Here is a 21,402-nt window from a genome sequence, read left to right on the forward strand (position 1 = left end):
AAAAAAAAAAAAAAAAAAAACTATAAGTGATGCATTTTTCTTGTCCGTTCAAGTGTCATATTAATTCATTGACACCATAATAATTCGACTTTTCAAAAAGATTATTTGCTTGGTTAAAATTTAAAACCAGGCTATTTGACCAATTGACCAATTAACCAAAATGATTATAATCCGCTTTTTAATTCTTTTCTTAATAACTTGTCATCTTGTATTTCTTGTTCAGTTTTTTTTTTTCACGCACGTACGTGACTTACGTTGATTAGTGCCATGCAACGTAATTTACGTTCAATAATAAAACTGAATTAGAAGAAAAAAAACGAATATTTCATATCATATGCAATTAATTATGCATTACATATACTATAAGTCTATAATTACGTGTAAAGCAAGTTTTAATCTATTTTATTCACCTTAGTCTATGTTATGTGCATTACAATATTACCATATCGACCTTGAGCCGCCCAACTGGGTCTGACACCGCGACCAAAGAGGATCGGGTCGTTCACTGTGAATATCAAATTTCTCGAGATGACACACACTGATTGATGAATTAATTATAATCAAGTTAGTCAATATAGGACTAATCTCGTAATCTTTATGAATCTTTTATCTTTAGGACGAGACTAATTATCTCATACTTGTCTAATATAACTCACCTACATTTTTTCTCAACAGGTAGATCAACGCGGCTTTTTAATATATCTTCTAAGAACTAGTAAAATAAAATTTCCCATTTCTCACCCTAAAAACTGAAGTACAATGTTTTATCACACTACTATGGTTAATGTAAAATATCGAAAGCTATTTGACAAATTGTTGTACCGTGATAGGACTAGAAACATAAAGTTATTTATAACTGAAAGAGCAAATACAAATTACAAAAAAGGATTTTGAATTTCTGTATTTGAACATAGTACCCACGCGCTTTTTAAAGTTGCCCTCTCTGAATTCACGTTGAAAAGAAAATCATTATGATTCGAAAAGCTATAAAGTTAATTGCTTTAATTAGAAACAAATTTTCTATTCATAAATCTTTAAAATATCGTCAAAAAATTATCATAAACGACTTATTAGTCTCTCTGTTTCTCTCTCTCTTTTGTATATATATAGGACTCTTCTTCTTCAGACACAAACATAAACTATAGATTATTTAATATAAAAAAATTTGAAAACACATAAACAAGAGAGATTCAAACAAGAAAGATAGATTCGATTCGATTCAAGAATCGAAAACATGAAGTTCGGGAAAGAGTTCTCGTCTCAAATGGTGCCAGAGTGGCAACAAGCTTACATGGATTACGATTTCCTCAAGAAACGTCTCAAAGAAATCGTCAGATTCCAACGCAGAACCAACAATGCACATCATCCTCATGGTGGTGCCAAGAACAGCGGAGGACTAAACCGGAAAATGACTCTATACCGTGCGTTCAGCGGTTTAGTCTCGACCCCGGGTAGACACAAACGCGGTCATCCTCATGATGTCGAAGAAGGTGTACAGTTGACGGCAACATCATCCACGACGCCGGGACCAATTCTTGTTAACACAACCTCGGGTCACGGTTGCGAGACGACGTTTCTGATGGCGGCGGAGGAAGGAGGAGAGTACGAGCTAGTGTTTTTCCGGAGACTAGACGATGAGTTCAATAAGGTTGAAAAGTTTTACAAAGAGAAAGTTGAAGAAGTGTTGAAAGAAGCTGCCATGCTTAACAAACAAATGGACGCTTTGATAGCGTTTCGTGTTAAAGTTGAGAATCCTGATGGGTGGCGATGGGAGGAACGGACGGTGGAGATAACTCGATTAGCGTCTGATATAGCTACTTCCGCGGCGGCTCTCTCTGCTTCGACTCCCGCCGGAGCTAAATCAAGTAAGCATATAATTTAATACACGTATCTACTCTATTCACCTAACTCACCGACTTTATGAAAAGACAGAAACAAGAAATTTAAATTCTGGTCCACTTTTATGTCTAGATTGATTAAATTTGATAGTGCCAGCCAACAAAAATGTATATTAAAAGATTTGATAGTATCAAAGATGGATTTGAATTTGTTTATATTTCTTCCCGCCGGCTTGATCAAATCATATCATAACAATTGTATCAAAAACCTGATTAGAGTTACTGTATATATTTTTTTTTCCAGGCTTGAACAATGAACAAAGTCATTTTTTGGTATTTAAAATTATGTTAGTGAGATGTGATTTTCAATGATTTTTTTTAGTCCACTTGAATTTGAGTCATATACTACCCACTGAAGTGCTTTTTTTTTTTTTTTTTTAATACGTTTGGATTTTTTATGATATCCTCATTTAAGTGAATGATTCTGTAGTTTAAGGTAAAAAAGTTGTAGTGGTTAGGATTTCTTATTTCCACTTGAGTTAGTTTATATTCATCTTTTGTATTTTTTTGGTAAGGAGTTTATATTCATGTATATTACATTTCTTTTAAATAAATTATCAAATGTAATGGATAAGATGTATAACACACTAAGATCCCCACCACGTATTTTTTAATTTTATTTTTTCATAATATAATTTAAAAATCTGGTTTAGTTTTTTGAACATCTAAACATTTTGCTTTCATGCAACCTTAGATCATTCTATTGTTCTACACGGCACTGTACCAAAACCGGATTAGAATTGGTTAAATTTAATTCCCGGTTTAAATTAAATTGTATCATTGTGTGTTACCGTAATTTTATACCAAACCGGAATTTTGAATTTGTAGTGAAAGTTCGAAGTGACCACATGGAAGCTATACAAGAAGGAGGGTCGAGCAGAGCTGGGCTAACGGAAGCTGATGAAGACGAAGATGAAGAAGAAGAAGAAAACGAAACCTCCGTGGTATCATCCGGAGCAGTCAATGACGTGACGACGAGCAGAATGAGAGCAGCGAGACCAGCTCCGCTCGAAGTTCTTGATCGAGTCAAGATCAACAACACAAAAGAGACGCCTCGTTCAACCATTAAAGGAGTTCTCAAAGTACCTAATCACACTGAGTTAAAATTCAGCAGAGAGAATCTGATGAAAGTCGAAGAGAGTCTCAAGCGTGCTTTCATTGAGTTTTATCACAAGCTTCGGCTTCTCAAGAGCTATAGGTGCGTTTGGGTTTTTCTAAAGTTTGGATTTTTTTTTTTTATGGGTTTTTTGATTATGGATTTTTCGATAATTTTTATGCAGTTTTTTGAATGTATTGGCGTTTTCGAAGATATTGAAGAAGTATGATAAGGTAAGATTTGAGATTTTTTGTTTTTTGGAGGGTTATATATGTTTCAGAAGAATGACTGCAATGTGTTCGACGAAATGTCTTTTTCTTTATAGATAACGTCGAGAGGTGCAACGAGGATTTACATGAAAGTGGTTGATAGTTCAAACTTGGGAAGCTCTGATGAGGTAAAGATATTTATGATTTTTTTTCTTATTTGGATAAGTAACTTCATCAATTCCTCTGTTTTTATATTCTTACTCTGTTATGACAGGTTATGAGACTCATGGAGCGTGTTGAAGCAACGTTCATAAAGCATTTTGCTAACGCTAATCGAACTAAAGCAATGAACATTTTAAGACCTAAAGCAAAACGAGAGAGACATAGAACTACATTTTCTACTGGTAAACAAATCATTAGCTTGCATAAATTGTCATTTTGTATTTTTTTCAAACTTTGTGGTGCTTATGAGGAAAATGCTTTTCAGGTTTCATGGCTGGATGCGTTTTCTCTCTTATAGTGGCTCTTGCCGCGATCATCCGTACCCGAAATCTCTTGGAAAAAGAAGGCCAGAAGGAATACATGAATACTATGTTCCCTCTTTATAGGTAAGAGCTTAGTAACTTGGCCATCTTAAGTAGTTATATATCGAGCATTTGTGTTGGAATGTTGTTGCTTAGAATGTATTCTTCCTTGCTGTTTCTTGCAGCTTGTTCGGGTTTATCGTGCTGCACATCATCATGTATGCTGGTAATATATACTACTGGAGGCGATACCGAGTAAACTACTCCTTCATTTTTGGGTTCAAGCAAGGTACTGAACTTGGATACAGACAAGTCCTGCTTGTGGGTTTCAGCATCGGAGTCTTTGCATTGCTTTGTGTTCTCGCAAATCTTGACATGGAGGCAGACCCCAAAACGAAAGACTACAAAGCCAAAACTGAACTTCTTCCTCTTATCTTACTTGCTGTAAGTTCCCAAATCCAGAAATAATCCGAGCTTTTAAGGTTTTGTACTATAAAGCAATGGCATAGTAACTCTGTGATGTTTGTTTTCTACTTTAACAGGCTATGTTCATGGTTCTAGTCCTGCCGTTCAACTACTTTTACCGCTCGAGCCGCTATTTCTTCCTCACTTGTCTGTTTCATTGCCTCGCCGCTCCACTTTACAAGGTAATTAATCAGAGATGAAATAAGCTCATTAATCAAAGAGAATGCTGTAAATTCCTATTCTAGTTAGGTATTGACCGTCCTTTTCCCATGCAGGTTACATTGCCTGATTTCTTCTTGGGAGACCAATTAACTAGCCAGGTTCAAGCGCTTCGAAGCATCGAGTTCTACATATGTTACTATGGTTGGGGAGACTTCACAAAAAGAAAAAGTACTTGCAAAGACTCTGATGTCTACAACACTTTCTTCTTCATTGTTGCTATCATCCCTTATGTCTCTCGCCTCCTTCAGGTACATAGTTACTGCCCTCAAAAATGAAAATCCAAAATTTTAGCAGTCCATAACGAAACCTTGCTACTCATACAGTGCCTGAGGCGGCTAGTTGAGGAAAAAAACCCGGAACAAGGGTACAACGGACTCAAGTACTTCTTGACTATAGTGGCGGTTTGCTTGAGAACGGCTTACAGCATCCAAAAAGGTCAAGTCCCGTGGAGAGTTTTAGCCGCTGTCTTCTCATTTATAGCTGCAATATTCTGCACTTGGTGGGACTTTGTCCATGATTGGGGTCTTCTAAACAGGACATCCAAAAACCGTTGGCTTCGAGATAAACTCCTCGTTCCTCAGAAGAAAGTATACTTCATAGCCATGGTGAGTCTCCAAAACACTTTTTCATCAAGTCAAAGATGTTTTTGTAGCAACTGATCTTGGAACATGTACCAGGTTTTGAATGTCCTGCTGAGATTTGCGTGGATCCAGACGGTTCTGGACTTCAACTTTAAATTCATGCATAGACAGACGATGGTTACCATTGTGGCTAGTCTTGAGATCATTCGTCGTGGTATATGGAACTTCTTCAGGTGAAAAAAAAACTTCAAAACTCAGATTACACTGACACCACAAAATGTGTTGCATTAACATTCCAATTAGTAACGCTCTGTTTTTGTTTGGATTGTGGAAAAAAACAGATTAGAGAACGAGCATTTGAACAATGTCGGGAAATACCGAGCCTTCAAGTCGGTTCCATTACCGTTTAACTACGATGAAGATGATGATAAAGACGATTAGTAGTTTCAGAAGACCCGTGAATACAATACTCTTTAGCTACCAAAGCTCATCAAACTGTTTACACAGTCTGTCTTCTTCTTCTTTTTGTTTTTTGTTCTTTAAGATGGGAATTGTAGGGATGCATCAATTGCATATCAAGGTTCGATCTCTAGTGGTAAATTCGCGTAAAAAAAAACATATTCTTCAGATTGTTCATTTCAGTCTATATGATTCTTTCTATTCAACTTTGAAACTCTTTTTTACGTAGTTTGCGAACGGTGTCTGATCCTAGTTTGCAATCAATCATGGCATTTGAGAGAATGTGGTGAACAAGACTGTCACACCAATCATATATTTTCAAAACATTGAAAAAAAAAAAAACCTAAATCCTCATAATCATCTAGTTTTCAGCCCCTAATTCAAAACATACTCACAAGACAGAATTTGAGATTCTTGTAACTTGAAAATCATGGAGAGACAATGCTGGCCTTTGATTTGTCTCATCCAAAGCAAAAAAAATAAAACCCTTCCAACCCTATAAGGCTATAAATGATGAAGGCAGTGCTAAATGTCAGTCACACTTGGCTGCTAACAACTAAGCTCTTTCTAAACATGATTACCGATACCGAAAGCATATTTAAACATATAAAAAGCATGATTAACAAGGTAAGCAAAAAAACAATATGGTCATGTGTGGAGGCTGATAACAGATATGAAGTTGTGCAATGTTTCATATCTCCCTACAAACGATACATGCCAGGGCAAACCTGGGATTTGTAAAGATCCTCATCTTCGAGGAGACTTCAACCAAACAGAACATGATCCATAATGAATTGAAGTGAGAAAGAAATGCTAGTGTATCTTAAGCACATAGTGAAAAACAACAAACAACAACAACAACAAAAGTAAACTCAATCTTCAGAAAAAACTAGAAAATGCTGGAACCAGAAGCTTACAGAAAGGTCTGACCTTTAACTGTTTCAAAGTAACAAATCACATTCAAATGAAGAAATAGCTAAACAAACCCACAAAGAAGACATGATATCTTCACTGAAACATTCATGGGGATCAACAAAGTAGTGACCTTTTTAAGAACAAAACCTCTCTGGAATCATATAAGAAAAGAAGGTAGTATTCCATTCAGATGAACTCAATCAATCAACTTATTCGCACACAAAATGACATATTCAATTAGAGAAGAAACTTAAACCATCAAATGGTCGATCTTTATAAGTGATTTCCTCTGTTCCTAACCGAGCAATTGTATCCCCAAATTCCAATATTTTGAACACTTAGATGAAAAAATTTACCTAAAATCCTCTCACACTCAAAATCAACCTTGAGCTTGCTTCATCGCAGCCACCTCCTCTTCCGAGATCTTCTCTTCTTCTTCCTTCTTCTTCTCAGCTTCGAGCTCCTTCTTCACCGCTGCTTCAGCATCTTTCTCCGCAGCAAGAATCGGCTGATAGTAATCCGAATGCTCATCCATACACTTTTTAAGCATGGAGGTGACTTCCATACACTTGGTAACAATATCTTCCTTGTTCTTCTCAGCTTCTTCCACACACTCTTCCCAAGCAACAAACGAGTCTTTGCAGCCACCTCCTTTCATAAACAAGCAAAACCCACACTCTCCTTCCTCTTCATCCTCACCCTCTGCGTCTCCTCCTTCTTCGGGATCTCTCCAGACAGTTGATGAATCTCCAAGTTTCTCAGACGGGGATGAATGATCTCCTCCTCCTGATTTCTCCGATGGAGTCAGTTTCTCTGATGGAGCTTCGTTGGTTTGAGATTTGGGTTCGGAAGTCTCCGTTTTTGGATCTGTGGATGATATGATTCCCATTCTTTTTTCTAAAAAGATCGGATCTTGTGGGAATTGGGGGATTCAGTCAGATGTGTTTTTAAGGGTTTTGAGGTTTTGTCTCTCTCTCTCTCGGTGCCGCCGCCGACTCTTACAGCCTCTTAGCCAAAGAAGAGAATGTGAAATCGAAAAAGTCTTTTCTTATGTTAAAACCCCTCAAAAACCCTTTCTTTTGTGATCTTCACTTTTTTCACACTTTACAGTTATTTATTTATTTATTTGTTAATTTTGCTTCGATATAAATTGTGAAACGGATTACAAAAAAAAAGAAAAAAAACACTTCAATTGATATTTAACTAATTTTGAAAATATTCTAAAAATAATTGTTTTATGAGATTATGATTATTTTTTAGTTTAGCTTTTTACTAACACTTTAGATGAAATATGTGTGTCTCTAGCCTAGGCATGAGTAGTGTGTTCTGTAAAAGAATCTTCTTGTTCGTTACTTCGTTTTCGTGTGTCTTTGTAAGCCATTAGATAATCCATACGAAATATAGTCAAATTTGTTTAGTTTCTTTTATTCCTAGTTCTCACCAAAATTAGGCCTCAATATGTCTACTTCGACCATTTTTTTAACTTTTTTTTTTCATACCATTTTTGTTATCGTTAGAAAGAGAGAACAAAATAAAAATAAAGAGATCATCCAGATCAAAAAAAGTCAAAAGAGATCATCTTTGATAATTTAATAGTATTAGATGAGATGACCCATGCATAGATGACATATATTGTATGAAACAAACCCAATTGAAACTTTTGTTGAACCGTTGAAGGCTACACATTATTCATATCAACCAAATTGAATTTGTCCACAAAACCGTTCAGAAAATGCTGCTCCATGACATATATTGTATTATTGTTTTGTTGAGATTTCAACATCAATTGCTTGTTGCTGATTAACACACAACTCGTCTCTCTCTTATTTGCCATTTTTTAATTCGAGTACAAACACCAACATCATTTTTTTTTATTGTAATAAATGGAAATACATGTAAATATATTGAACAAATCACACTATAAAATTGTTGGGATCACTTTCGGAGTTCTTCAATTTTCACAGCGCAACACATTTAGGATATTTATAAAAAACCTGCAAGTTTATTTGACTTGGTCATTATAAGAGTTGTAAACTCTTTGACAACTTATAAACTCCTAACAATAATTGAAACTATAAACTACTATTTCAAATCTCCGGTGAAGGTTTCCTGGTCTCTCGGTATGAAGATGAAGCTCATGATAACAGCAATCCTCACTTGCTTACTTCTTTGGTCGGTGATGTTACTATCATTCTCCAACATCTTCAAACACCAGCTTCTTGGTGATACAGTCAACGGTATGATCATTCATATTTCGAGTTTCTTATTCAGAAATCATCCTTTTTGACTTACTATTTCATTTTTTTTGCAGTAGTTTCAAAGGATTCCGTAAAACCGAGGGATAAACTGTTAGGAGGGCTTTTAACGGCTGATTTTTATGAAGATTCTTGTTTGAGTAGGTATCAGTTTTCCTTGTATCGCAAACCTTCGCCTTACAACACTTCTCAATACCTTGTCTTTAAGCTTAGAAACTATGAGATGCTTCACAAGCGTTGCGGTCCAGGCACAGATGCTTACAAGATAGCAACAGAGAAGCTTGGTCATGATCATAATGAGAATGTTGGAGACAGATCTGTTGGTGAATGCAAATATGTTGTGTGGGTTGCTGTTTATGGGCTTGGAAACAGAATACTCACTCTTGCTTCTGTCTTCCTCTATGCTCTCTTGACAGACAGAATCATTCTTGTGGACCAACGCAAGGACATAAGTGATCTCTTCTGTGAGCCTTTTCCTGGTACTTCATGGTTACTTCCTCTTGATTTTCCATTGATGGGTAAGATAGACAGCTTCGACAGGGAATACTCGCGTTGCCACGGAACAATGTTGAAGAATCATACCATTAACTCTACTACAATCCCATCGCATCTTTATCTTCATCTTCTCCATGATTACAGGGATCAAGACAAGAGGTTCTTCTGCCAAAAGGATCATTCTTTAGTCGACAAAGTCCCTTGGCTGGTTGTCAAATCCAATCTTTACTTTATTCCATCTCTATGGTTAAACCCTAGTTTCCAACCCGAACTAATCAAGCTGTTCCCGCAGAAAGACACCGTCTTCTACCACTTGGCTCGCTATCTATTTCACCCAACAAACCAAGTTTGGGGTATGGTCACTAGATCCTACAATGCATACTTATCAAGAGCAGACGAGATACTTGGGATTCAAGTAAGGGTCTTCAGCAGACAAACTAAATATTTCCAGCACGTAATGAACCAGATCGTAGCCTGTACACAAAGAGAGAAACTTTTACCTGAAACAGCTGCACAAGAAGAAACACAAGTAACAAATACAACAAAACCCCCAAAATTTAAAGCTGTTCTGGTCACATCACTGCATCCAGGATACTCTAACAACCTAAAGAACATGTATTGGGAACGACCGACTTCAACAGGAGAGATAGTAAAAGTTTATCAGCCAAGTGGAGAAAGGTTTCAGCAAACAGACAAGAAGCTTCACGACCAAAAGGCTCTAGCAGAGATGTTCCTCCTAAGCTTAACTGATAAGCTTGTCACGAGCGCTTGGTCTACATTTGGATATGTAGCTCAAGGTCTAGGAGGATTAAAGCCATGGATACTCTACACACCAAAAAAGTTCAAAACTCCTGACCCACCATGTGGTCGTGGTGTGTCCATGGAGCCTTGTTTCCTTACCCCTCCGGTTCATGGATGTGGAGCCAAAAAGGGTATTAACACAGCAAAAATCGTTCCTTTTGTAAGACACTGTGAGGATCTTAGACACTATGGGCTTAAGCTAGTTGATGATACCAAAGATGAGTTATAGATTTTTCTTTTTTTTACAAATTGAAACAGAGGATCTTTGATGAGTTCTGATTTTTTTGTGTAAAGGCAAAATGTATACAGATGTCTTCAAATATAAAACTTTGAAATAATCACGTTCTGGTCTGAACAGGACCATCTCTGTCGGATTCTTGAGCGCAAAGTCTATGTTCTTGAAAACTCAACCACAATCCTAAATCTTAATCGCTCCGTTCTCCTCTTCTCGAGATAGTTTTAGACTATCTGACAAGGAAGGGAGTCGATGAGTTAACTCGCGAGTGATGACTGATGAGGAGAAACTCGCCTCCGTTGAATTATTATTTTGTCAGCTAACCTAACCTATTTGGAGAAGAGGAGAAAAACAGAGTATTTACAGTGATTTAGAGAAACTTAGGTTAAAAAGAAAAAAAAACACTCCCTACTTTTATTGGATATTTGATTCTAACTCTTTTTTGTTTTTGTTTTGTTAAGTACCATGTCTGATTCGAAATTTACTTCTTAAAGGATTTTTGTTTTTTTCTGAAAGCAATTATAGGATTTTATATTTGTTTAATTATATTTTGATGTCGTAACATGTCGTAAGAAATAGAGAATATTAACCCATTATTTAATAAAGAAGTTATTTGGAAAAACTTAATAAAATAAGAATGACGAATAATTATAAAGTTGGGTGGTAACATGTGTCAGAAATTGAAATTTATAATCTAATTTTAGATATTTTATATATATATATGTCTGCTGAAAATAAGAAAATTATCATTTCCTATTAGAGAGTCAATGTTTTCTTACCTATTAAAATGTTACTGCATATCCCAAAATTTAATGTTCAAAGATTCTTTTTTTTTTTTGTCATCTCGGTTTTTCATTAATAATCGATAAGATTACAGATAGTAACTATGTAAAGTTACTAAAGGGATAGTGATTAAACAACCATCAACATATCCCTCCAAAAAATATAGGTTCTAAAACCTGTTTGTCCAAAAGGAGAGAAAAAATGCCTAAGTTAAAAGAGAGTTCAAAAAGTTCCTGCAACCACAATGGGTAACTGATGGCAACATACGATTGCATTAAGGCATAATCTGGAATGTTTTGAGCGATGAGAGAAACTCCTCTATTTTGTAATGGCTTCTCTAACAGTACTCTTCATTTTGGAATTCTATTCAGTAGGATCAACATTTCTGATTGTTGATGGGCAAAGTTTGGCCAAGCTTTTGGTCTTAAAATTCCACCCACTAACTCAACAGATTCGGAAGCAAAGATGATCTTTGAATACTTGTGACTGATCATGCTCTGAACTGCCCATAGAAAACCTTCCAAGTTTGCTTCATCTTTATTCCCGGATACCGTAAGGACTTTTCTGCTATGAAGGATCACGCATCCAGTATCGTCTCTTAGTACCCAGGCGACACCTGATTTCTTGTTCTTTTGGGGCTTAGATATACCGATATTGCATTTTACCCAGCCTGCAGGAGGAACATTCCAAAGGGAAGCTTAATCTAGTTCTTCAAGTTCTTCCAATTCGTCACATTCCAAGTCCACTTGTGGAGATAGACTCCAAAGAGCCTCATCTTCTCTTATCTTTGTAACTGTATCAAGGGGATCAAACATTTTGGCTTCGAAGAAGAATGAGTTTCTGTTTTTCCATAGACGCCAGAGGATCCACGGAAAAAGTATTTTAGTTTCCAAAGGTACACTCGAAGATTTGGAGGAAGTGTACAAATAGTGGAAGTTCGAGTGAACCGACAGCTCATCAAAACCAGAGGGAGGCGAGGGATAACCGGACATAGTCCAGATTTGTCTTGCTAACGTACAGGTGAAAAGGACATGGTTGATGAATTCTCCTTCATTGCCGCAAATTTGGCATCTGGTATCCAGCTTAACACCTTTTTTTGAGATTAAGTCTGAAACGGGAAGAGCATCACTGACTGCTCTCCAGAGAAAGACTTTGATCTTGGGGACAGTTTGCAGTGTCCAGACCTAACTCTTAATGTCATTCAGCGAGGGCAACATCTCCGCTTCTTGGAGTAATTCTTGATTATTCAGGGTGCTAGCCAACCATCTACCTGATTTGACAGAATATTCACCACTCCTCGTGTGTTCCCAACACCAGAAATCATCCTTACCCGTAACTGGTTTCTATTTTTTGATGCAAAGGATATCATTGGGGGGAAAAAAGGATTCCAGAGTTTCAGAGTCCCAAGTTCTTGACTGAAAGTTGATTAGTGAAGAAACTTTCTGTGTCCAATCAAAGAAAATATTCTTCCTGTAAGGAGCTCTTTATTCATGATCAAAAATCCAGGGGTCCATCCACACATTGACTGAGTAGCCATTACCAATTTTCTTTCTCAAACCTTGAACCAAAAGGTCTCTACCATGTAAGATGCTACGCCAACCGAAAGAAGGTCGATCTCCAATACCTGCATTCAAGAAATCACCATCGGGACAATATCGACTCTTGATCACACGTGAAAAGAGACAGTTAGGCTCTTGAAGAATTCTCCAAGCTTGTTTGGCTAATAAAGCCTGATTAAAATCATCAAGATCCTTAAACCCTAAACCTCCATTCTCTTTGGATAGGCACATTTTCTCCCAAATAACCCAATGAATTTTCTTTGAAATCTCCCATCATGCACCAGGCTTCAGAACGATGAATTCCTATTCTTGTGATTCTTTCCCACACAATGGCTCTATCACTGACCACATGATCGCCATATACAAAGGTAACAAAAAACTCCACTGAGCCGAAGCTGACTTGAAGGTCGATCATGTTCTTATCATAGAACTTAATATCTAATGACACTCCTTCCTTCGAGAACAGTGCCAAACCACCACTTAAGCCAACTGGATTTATGGTAAAAACTCTTGCATAACCCAACCAACTTTGAATATCAACTACTACATTACTATTATTCTTAGTTTCACACAGGAACATGATCTCAGGGAAGTGTTCTTTACGCATTTCCTTGAGACGAGGAATCGTCAGATCATGAGGCCACCCCAATCCCTGGCAATTCCAGCTGATCATGCTCATTACCACTTGAACTGCCCCTCAATTTGGGATGCCTCGTGGGTTTTGCGCTTAGCGACTTTTGATGATGATTTAGCCTCATCCGCAGCCTTTTGTTTTGTGGAGTAAACAATCAGCTTCTTGTCTTCTCTTGTTCCTTGTACGACCTCTTTTTATCTTTGAGCTTTGTATGGTCTTCTTCTTTGTTTAGACTTTTTCAAAGTAGACCCGGAACAATCGGCTACAGAGAGGCCCGCATTGTGATCCGTTGGTAAACTTTGAGAAAGCAAAGAAGAACCATAAAGCCTTTGATCTACCCCACCATCTGACTGAGTTTCTCTTAAAGCTGCTCCCATTTCAAAGACATGTTGCGAAGAACTGGGACCCTCATCGCAACTCATTGACTGGTTTTCGTTGCCACATAACTCAGACTGGACTGGTTCGTGTGGATAGCTGAAAACGAAACCTTTCTGCTTGAGAACATCATGAGAAAGCAGAGGAGGCTTCTCCAATCTGAGGACTAATCGTGCAGTTGTAGGATCATTCTTCAAAGATTCAAGGGAGGATTTAATCTTGTCAATTTTTTCTAATCTTTTTGCCCCTACTGCCCCTCTCATGTACTTACGCATCTCATCAATAACTTCAGCAGTCATTCTAGGTCGACCCGTAATAGGATCAATTCCCACTTGATCATCTCTTAGAACTCCAAAGAGAGGATCAGAGATAGGAATTAACCTGTTGTGAGCAGCTACGTCTTCTTGCTTCTTTAGAAGTCGGGTCTCTTTTTGTTGTGAGAGCTCTTTCTGTTTAACTGGACACTTGCCCTGTTCATGAGTAAGCCTTTGGCAGGTGAAACAGCGTTCTAGACTCTTTCAAAATCGAAAAAAATCGTGACAACTTCACCCTTAAAGGTTACGACCTTGGATCTGCGGAGCGGTTTAGAGGCATCAAATTTTATTTTGACTCTCACAAACTCGTTTATCTGTGATTAGGATGGGTCGAAAGCAACTTCGAGTACCTGACCCAGGATTTCACCCAGAGCTGTGATAGCCTGCGTGGTGTAGTGATTCACTGGGATGTTCCGGATTTGGACCCAGACTAGTAAATATTGGAGGAAATCTGCTGGAGGAGATTCCACCCATCTGTCGATGACAATTGCCCATTCATTGAAAGTATGTACTCCTTTCTCTAGGATTCTTTCAAGGTCGTGTTCATGTTGAAATATGAATTGGAAATGTTCCTTTGATAAAGCTACCCCTCTAACTCTGTGATATAGTTGCCATTTCCTTGGGAGATCCCTGACCAGATTTGAGATGGATTGGCAGTCAGGATTAAGGATCTTACCCATTAAGCTTATGACATTGTTTTCGCTTGAGCAGAATTCTGGGAGATCTGGCATGATGAACGAGACATTTTCCTCTTCTTCCAGAGACATCCCTTATAGAGCTGAATCTAGTTGATTCGACATATTTGAGGGAGACTCAAAAATTTGAGATTGAAAATAAAATTGGGATGAAGAACCCTAATTTTTCGGAAAGATAAAACAGGAATTGTCGGGATCTTTGGAGCAAAAGGATGTAAAAAGAGTGCTATACAGGTACGATTTTGAAAGGAAAGTTTACCCTACATTGACTCTCAAAAATTTAAGAGAACAGATACTCTAGTTGAACAAAAGACTACTGAGCCCAAAAAAGCAAACCGGGAGAATATTTTTTCATTCAAACGAGTAACGTTTATTAGTAATGTTCAAAGATTACTTTCCATGTTAACTTTGAACTATTAAGCTTTTTTTGGGAAACCAAATAATTCGACTTATGACTATTGACCTAAATATATATAAACTACACAAATATGGAAATAAGCATAAAAGACATAACCTTATCACTTTTTTTTTTAATACATATGAACGTTTTAATATTATTACTCTCTCTTTTTTGCTGAAAAAAACAAACGAAATCCTCTGTTTTTCTTTTGTATCTTCTTTTCACTTTCTTCTTCTTCTTTGTTTCGGTTTTTTTTTTTGGGTTTCTTTTCTTAATGTTTCTTCTTTCGTCTTGATCGATTTTGATTTCTTCTTTGGTTGCTTTACCTCACAAACTGTGTTCCTTTTCTTCACGAATATTCCTTAAGTTATATGTGTTTTTGATTTTTATAGTTTGATAAACAGTATGGACACCAAAAAACCATCCGATCCTTATGTTAAAGAACAAACACATTGTCAAAGATCAACTCAACCATCGACAACTCAAAGCAAGGTACGTTACAAATTGATATACAATTTGTCTGTTCATATTTAAGTACACATTCATCAATATATACTTTAATTTTATGTATATCGAATATATGAACAAAATTTCATTTGATAAAATAATAAATCTTATGATTAGAGATTTCAACATAGTTTTCCAGTTATATGTGGAACATTCATTCTCTAAAAAAACCCTTATCACTGATGTTTTATTTTGGTTCCTTGGTTTAGGCTGGTTTAATCATTGATTTTGGTTTGGTTTAGTGAAAGGTCGGGGATAGGCTGTTTATCTCTTAATTTTGAGTTTAGCTGCAACAAGCTATTATTTAATTCCATACGTTTTAACAATTGACTGACTCAATTCCCCATATTCCATACGTTTTCATTAGGAAAAAAACAGTCGTTTAGTAGTTGCAATAAGTTTTCTATAAGAAACTCGACTTGCTTAGCTAAACATTAAAAAGTTGAATTATCAATCAAGGGAGTAAAAGTTACAAAATTAGGCTGTTTTAGGAAGCTAGGGATGGCTTTATCAATCAATAAGATGTATAATAAAATCGAATTTGTTTACTTTTCTTTATTAATTCTTCGTAGTCAACAACGCGAACTTCCGGATCTGATTAATCTTATTTCCATAGACGAAAGAATAGAATATGATTATAGTCAAATTCACAAACTAATACGTGACATGTGATGTATGGTTTACATTCCAAGTTCTCAACATTATGAGGCTTGTTGCTTATTCCTTCCTTAATGTTAAATTGTTAATAATACTACACAGCTTGATAATGAGTCACATAAATCGAAGATCAAAGACTTTTTTTTTTAATATAAATATTAAACAAATGTGGAGTCACGTTACGAAGTTCGTTGATTGTCACAACTTAACAATGACCCATTAGAATATTCAAAACACGTAGTATTATACTAGATTACATTGTTTCTTCACCTTTAGTTAAGAATCAAGAGTTGAAACTCACGCTAGATATATAACTCTTTTTGAATCATCTCTTAGTTATAACTGATCAAACTCGTTAAGTCAACATGTATCAAAAACTTCAGATCTCCGGCGAAGTATTCAGGACTCTGGGTTCGAATATGAAGATTCTGCTAACTGTAATCATTAGTGGCTTACTTATATGGTCTATAATGTTGTTATCATCCTCAACCAACTTCAACAGCCAGCTTCTTGTTGCTACATCCAACGGTAAATAAAACCCATCCATCTTTTTTTTTTTGTGTAACTAGAGAGAATTACTCTTTTTTGACTTTATAGTTCTTGTTAACAGATTCAAAGGAACCTGAAACACCGAGGGATAAACTGATCGGAGGGCTTTTAACCGCTGATTTCGATGAAGGTTCTTGCCAGAGTAGGTATCAACAATCTTTGTTGTACCGCAAGCCTTCACCGTACAAGCCTTCTGAGTACCTCATCTCTAAGCTTAGAAACTACGAGAAGCTTCACAAGCGTTGCGGTCCTGGCACAGATGCTTACAAGAAAGCAACAGAGATTCTTGGTCATGATGATGAGAATTATGCAGAAAAATCTGTTGGTGAATGCAGATACATCGTGTGGGTTGCGGTTTACGGTCTTGGGAACAGAATACTTACTCTTGCCTCTGTCTTCCTCTACGCTATGTTGACTGAGAGAGTCGTTCTTGTTGATCAAAGCAAAGATATAAGTGATCTCTTCTGCGAGCCGTTTCCAGGTACCTCATGGTTGCTTCCTCTTGAATTCCCATTGATGAAACAGATCAACGGCTACAACATGAGATACTCTCGTTGTTACGGAACAATGTTGAACAATCATGCCATCAACTCGACTTTAATCCCGCCGCATCTGTATCTTCACATTCTTCATGATTCAAGGGACAATGACAAGATGTTCTTCTGCCAAAAGGATCAGTCTTTAGTCGACAAAGTCCCTTGGTTGATTGTCAAAGCCAATGTCTACTTTGTTCCTTCTCTGTGGTTGAATCCAACTTTCCAAACCGAACTAATGAAGATGTTCCCGCAGAAAGAAGCTGTCTTTCACCATCTGGCTAGGTATCTTTTTCACCCCACGAACCAAGTTTGGGGCTTGATCACAAGATCCTACAATGCTTACTTATCAAGAGCAGACGAGACGCTCGGGATTCAAGTACGGATATTCAGTGATCGACCTGGATACTTCNTCACAAGCGTTGCGGTCCAGGCACAGATGCTTACAAGAAAGCAACAGAGCTTCTTGGTCATGATGATGAGAATTATGCAAACAAGTCTGTTGGTGAATGCAGATACATCGTGTGGGTTGCGGTTTACGGTCTTGGGAACAGAATACTTACTCTTGCCTCTGTCTTCCTCTACGCTATGTTGACTGAGAGAGTCGTTCTTGTTGATCAAAGCAAAGATATAAGTGATCTCTTCTGCGAGCCGTTTCCAGGTACCTCATGGTTGCTTCCTCTTGAATTCCCATTGATGAAACAGATCAACGGCTACAACATGAGATACTCTCGTTGTTACGGAACAATGTTGAACAATCATGCCATCAACTCGACTTTAATCCCGCCGCATCTGTATCTTCACATTCTTCATGATTCAAGGGACAATGACAAGATGTTCTTCTGCCAAAACGATCAGTCTTTAGTCGACAAAGTCCCTTGGTTGATTGTCAAAGCCAATGTCTACTTTGTTCCTTCTCTGTGGTTGAATCCAACTTTCCAAACCGAACTAATGAAGATGTTCCCGCAGAAAGAAGCTGTCTTTCACCATCTGGCTAGGTATCTTTTTCACCCCACGAACCAAGTTTGGGGCTTGATCACAAGATCCTACAATGCTTACTTATCAAGAGCAGACGAGACGCTCGGGATTCAAGTACGGATATTCAGTGATCGACCTGGATACTTCCAGCATGTTATGGATCAGGTTGTCTCTTGTGTACAAAGAGAGAAACTCTTACCTGAGGCAGCTGCACGAGAAGAACCAAAAGTCAATATAANGTTACGGAACAATGTTGAACAATCATGCCATCAACTCGACTTTAATCCCGCCGCATCTGTATCTTCACATTCTTCATGATTCAAGGGACAATGACAAGATGTTCTTCTGCCAAAACGATCAGTCTTTAGTCGACAAAGTCCCTTGGTTGATTGTCAAAGCCAATGTCTACTTTGTTCCTTCTCTGTGGTTGAATCCAACTTTCCAAACCGAACTAATGAAGATGTTCCCGCAGAAAGAAGCTGTCTTTCACCATCTGGCTAGGTATCTTTTTCACCCCACGAACCAAGTTTGGGGCTTGATCACAAGATCCTACAATGCTTACTTATCAAGAGCAGACGAGACGCTCGGGATTCAAGTACGGATATTCAGTGATCGACCTGGATACTTCCAGCATGTTATGGATCAGGTTGTCTCTTGTGTACAAAGAGAGAAACTCTTACCTGAGGCAGCTGCACGAGAAGAACCAAAAGTCAATATAACGAAAAGACAGAAACTTAAGGCTGTTCTTGTCACATCTTTGTATCCAGAGTACTCTGACAACTTAAAGAACATGTATTGGGAAAGACCGACTTCAACAGGAGAGATAATTGAAGTTTATCAGCCAAGTGGAGAAAGGGTTCAACAAACAGACAAGAAGCTTCACGACCAAAAGGCGCTTGCCGAGATGTATCTTCTAAGTTTAACTGATAACATTGTCACAAGCGCAAGGTCTACATTTGGATATGTTGCTCACAGTCTTGGAGCGTTGAAGCCATGGTTACTCTATCAGCCAACAGGTCCAACAGCTCCTAATCCACCGTGTATTCGATCCACGTCGATGGACCCTTGTCACCTTACTCCTCCGTCTCATGGATGTGAAGCCGATTGGGGAACTGACTCAGGGAAGGTAGTTCCTTTTGTCAGGCATTGTGAGGATCGTGGGAACGATGGGCTTAAGCTATTTGATGAGTTATAGATCTTATTTACTATAGCTGCTTCTATTGGACTGTGAGTTACTAAAACAGAGAATCTTTGATGAATTCTTCTGATTGTATGTAATGTAACAATCAACGCTTTTATCTTTCTTTTTAGAGTCGTCAATAATTATATTATTTAGTGTTGCATACACAAATATAAAGGAATCATGTTTGAATGCTTAATGGAATATCTTAACACTTTACAGTTTACAGTTACATCCTCTGTATTAATATGTTAATGCACAGAACATTATTTACATTTACTTACGAATCAAGGCTCTGTCGTTAACATCCTCGTGAGGTTTTCTGGGTGTCAGCGACCTTTGAAAATCCTCTGTTTCAGAGCTTCTGATACCTCGTCCTTCTTGGTGATTTTATCGTGCTTACCTGAATCCCTGCATCATGTAGTGTTGTGTATTAGGAATCAAAATCTTCTCACATTCAAAAGTGTACGAATCAAAAACATCATTTACCAAATGTTAAAACATAGAACTGGTTAATTCTCTAGGGGGAATGAGCAAAGTTTCTACCTTTATGGTTCCTCTGTTCTCAAGCTCCATAGGAAACGGCGAAACGTAGCGGTCCCATCTCGGTCCTTTTTTCTTTCCCGAAGAAGAAGTGCAACAGAGAGTTCACATCCTCATTTACGGTGATACACTGATAAAGAACTCTATTCTTAATACATGTAACCGTGTTTCTTGACCTTCTAGATATAAGCTCTCTTCATAAATTTTTGGATCATCTTCTACGAAGTAGCTTGGCCATTATTCTAGCATAGTGCACTATAAACACGGAAGCTTCAGTTGGCTCAATCTTCTTTTCCGACATCTCTTGCATAAGTGTGACCGCCTTATGTACAGATCCATCCCTAACACAACAAGCTATTAGTGCTGTGTAAGGCATAGCATCAGGCTCCAATCCACTACCTATCATTTCATCAAAGATCCTTTCCGCCTTTTGAAGATCCTGAATCTTGCACTGCTGATCAATCAAAACCGTGTAGTAAACAACGTCTGGTTTAACATCAAAGGCTTCCATTTCCATCTTCATATCCAAGTGTGGCATATTATTGAGCAAAACTGTGTATGTTACCACATCAGGTTTAACATTTTTCCTCTTCATGTCTTGAAAAAGGGCATAAGCTTGCTTCAGCTTGTTTAACCGGCAACAGGTGTTAATCATGATTGTGTAAGTGAACAAATCAGGGATAATCTCTTTACTAAGTAATATTTCAAAAAACTGCTGGGCTTTTCTCACATTATTAACTCGACACCAAGCACCTATTAACCTTCCATACATGATCTTCTCAGGTTCGACTCCAAGTTCCCACATTCTATCCAGTAAGTCTTGAGCTTTGCTGATATAATCCTTCTGGGCGCAAAGACTAGTGAATAGAGTAAAATACACACTCTTGGGAAGAGGGAATTCTAATGTAATGAATCTTTCATAGGCCTGATCAAGACAGCCAGCCTCAACATAACCTTTTACCATACTTACATCGTTTTCCCGAGATCGATGTTCCATACTCTTATAGAAAGCTTCAGCCTTGTCTATTCTACCAGCAGCAAAGAAGCCTTCAATGACCATGCTGTGTGTAACGGAAGTGGGCTTTACCCCACGATCTTCCATTCGTTTTAGAGTTTCATGTGCCTTTTCTGCAAGGTCGTTCCTAGCTAATCCACCGGCAAGTACATTATATATAATAATATCAGGTGTTTTAACTGTTCTTTCCATTTCAGTCATCAAACGAGAGGCCTCAGAACTTTTACCTTGTTGACAGCAACCACGTATCAAAGTCGTGTAGTTGATGACGTCAGGAGCTATTCCTTTACCCGTCATTTCTCGAAACAACTTAATAGCTTCTTCTACTTTGCCAAGCCTTCCCAAAGCATCAAATGCGACATTGTAGCAAACCCTATCAAGAGTGATGTTCATCTCTCTAAACTTTTTAAACCAAAAATAAGCTTCAGAGAAATTTCCCATCTGACAAATGCACTGAAGGACTGAGCTTACAATCACACGATTTATTCTTACATTTTTCTCCATCATTTTACAAAAAACATCCAA

General features: G+C 37.6%; 5 protein-coding genes across 5 annotated transcripts; 3 read left to right on the top strand and 2 right to left on the bottom strand.

The window, feature by feature from the left end:
- Positions 1,116 to 5,459, top strand: LOC104772862 (phosphate transporter PHO1 homolog 3-like). Its single transcript, XM_010497424.2, has 12 exons — positions 1,116 to 1,865; positions 2,727 to 3,096; positions 3,179 to 3,227; positions 3,320 to 3,391; positions 3,478 to 3,607; positions 3,691 to 3,811; positions 3,913 to 4,171; positions 4,270 to 4,374; positions 4,468 to 4,662; positions 4,738 to 5,019; positions 5,092 to 5,228; positions 5,337 to 5,459. Exons 1-12 carry the CDS (start codon positions 1,235 to 1,237, stop codon positions 5,434 to 5,436), a joined length of 2,451 nt encoding a protein of 816 aa, XP_010495726.1. The 5' UTR covers positions 1,116 to 1,234; the 3' UTR covers positions 5,437 to 5,459.
- LOC104772869 lies at positions 6,368 to 7,413 on the bottom strand. Its single transcript, XM_010497430.2, has one exon. It carries the CDS (start codon positions 7,256 to 7,258, stop codon positions 6,749 to 6,751), a length of 510 nt encoding a protein of 169 aa, XP_010495732.1. The 5' UTR covers positions 7,259 to 7,413; the 3' UTR covers positions 6,368 to 6,748.
- On the top strand, positions 8,342 to 10,283 carry LOC104772878 (probable fucosyltransferase 7). Its single transcript, XM_010497437.1, has 2 exons — positions 8,342 to 8,606; positions 8,681 to 10,283. The coding sequence occupies exons 1-2, from the start codon at positions 8,492 to 8,494 to the stop codon at positions 10,147 to 10,149; spliced, it is 1,584 nt and encodes a 527-aa protein (XP_010495739.1). The 5' UTR covers positions 8,342 to 8,491; the 3' UTR covers positions 10,150 to 10,283.
- LOC104772885 (fucosyltransferase 6-like) lies at positions 16,375 to 19,470 on the top strand. Its single transcript, XM_010497445.1, has 3 exons — positions 16,375 to 16,607; positions 16,690 to 17,446; positions 18,641 to 19,470. Exons 1-3 carry the CDS (start codon positions 16,445 to 16,447, stop codon positions 19,332 to 19,334), a joined length of 1,614 nt encoding a protein of 537 aa, XP_010495747.1. The 5' UTR covers positions 16,375 to 16,444; the 3' UTR covers positions 19,335 to 19,470.
- LOC104778712 (putative pentatricopeptide repeat-containing protein At1g13800) lies at positions 20,074 to 21,381 on the bottom strand. The gene has a single exon (XM_010503157.1). The coding sequence runs from the start codon at positions 21,379 to 21,381 to the stop codon at positions 20,074 to 20,076; it is 1,308 nt and encodes a 435-aa protein (XP_010501459.1).

Source organism: Camelina sativa, chromosome 3 (assembly GCF_000633955.1).
Source record: "Camelina sativa cultivar DH55 chromosome 3, Cs, whole genome shotgun sequence".
Classification (NCBI taxonomy): Eukaryota; Viridiplantae; Streptophyta; class Magnoliopsida; order Brassicales; family Brassicaceae; genus Camelina; species Camelina sativa.

Excerpts from the sequence above, each read along its gene's own strand:
- LOC104772862 (XM_010497424.2), top strand. The coding sequence starts at position 1,235 with ATGAAGTTCGGGAAAGAGTTCTCGTCTCAAATGGTGCCAGAGTGGCAA. Across the intron at positions 3,608-3,690 it reads TAGAACTACATTTTCTACTG|GTTTCATGGCTGGATGCGTT; the intron begins GTAAACAAATCA and ends AATGCTTTTCAG. Across the intron at positions 4,663-4,737 it reads ATGTCTCTCGCCTCCTTCAG|TGCCTGAGGCGGCTAGTTGA; the intron begins GTACATAGTTAC and ends CTACTCATACAG.
- LOC104772869 (XM_010497430.2), bottom strand. The coding sequence starts at position 7,258 with ATGGGAATCATATCATCCACAGATCCAAAAACGGAGACTTCCGAACCC.
- LOC104772878 (XM_010497437.1), top strand. The coding sequence starts at position 8,492 with ATGAAGATGAAGCTCATGATAACAGCAATCCTCACTTGCTTACTTCTT. Across the intron at positions 8,607-8,680 it reads TCTTGGTGATACAGTCAACG|TAGTTTCAAAGGATTCCGTA; the intron begins GTATGATCATTC and ends TTTTTTTTGCAG.
- LOC104772885 (XM_010497445.1), top strand. The coding sequence starts at position 16,445 with ATGTATCAAAAACTTCAGATCTCCGGCGAAGTATTCAGGACTCTGGGT. Across the intron at positions 16,608-16,689 it reads TCTTGTTGCTACATCCAACG|ATTCAAAGGAACCTGAAACA; the intron begins GTAAATAAAACC and ends TCTTGTTAACAG. Across the intron at positions 17,447-18,640 it reads GTCTTTCACCATCTGGCTAG|GTATCTTTTTCACCCCACGA; the intron begins GTATCTTTTTCA and ends CCATCTGGCTAG.
- LOC104778712 (XM_010503157.1), bottom strand. The coding sequence starts at position 21,381 with ATGGAGAAAAATGTAAGAATAAATCGTGTGATTGTAAGCTCAGTCCTT.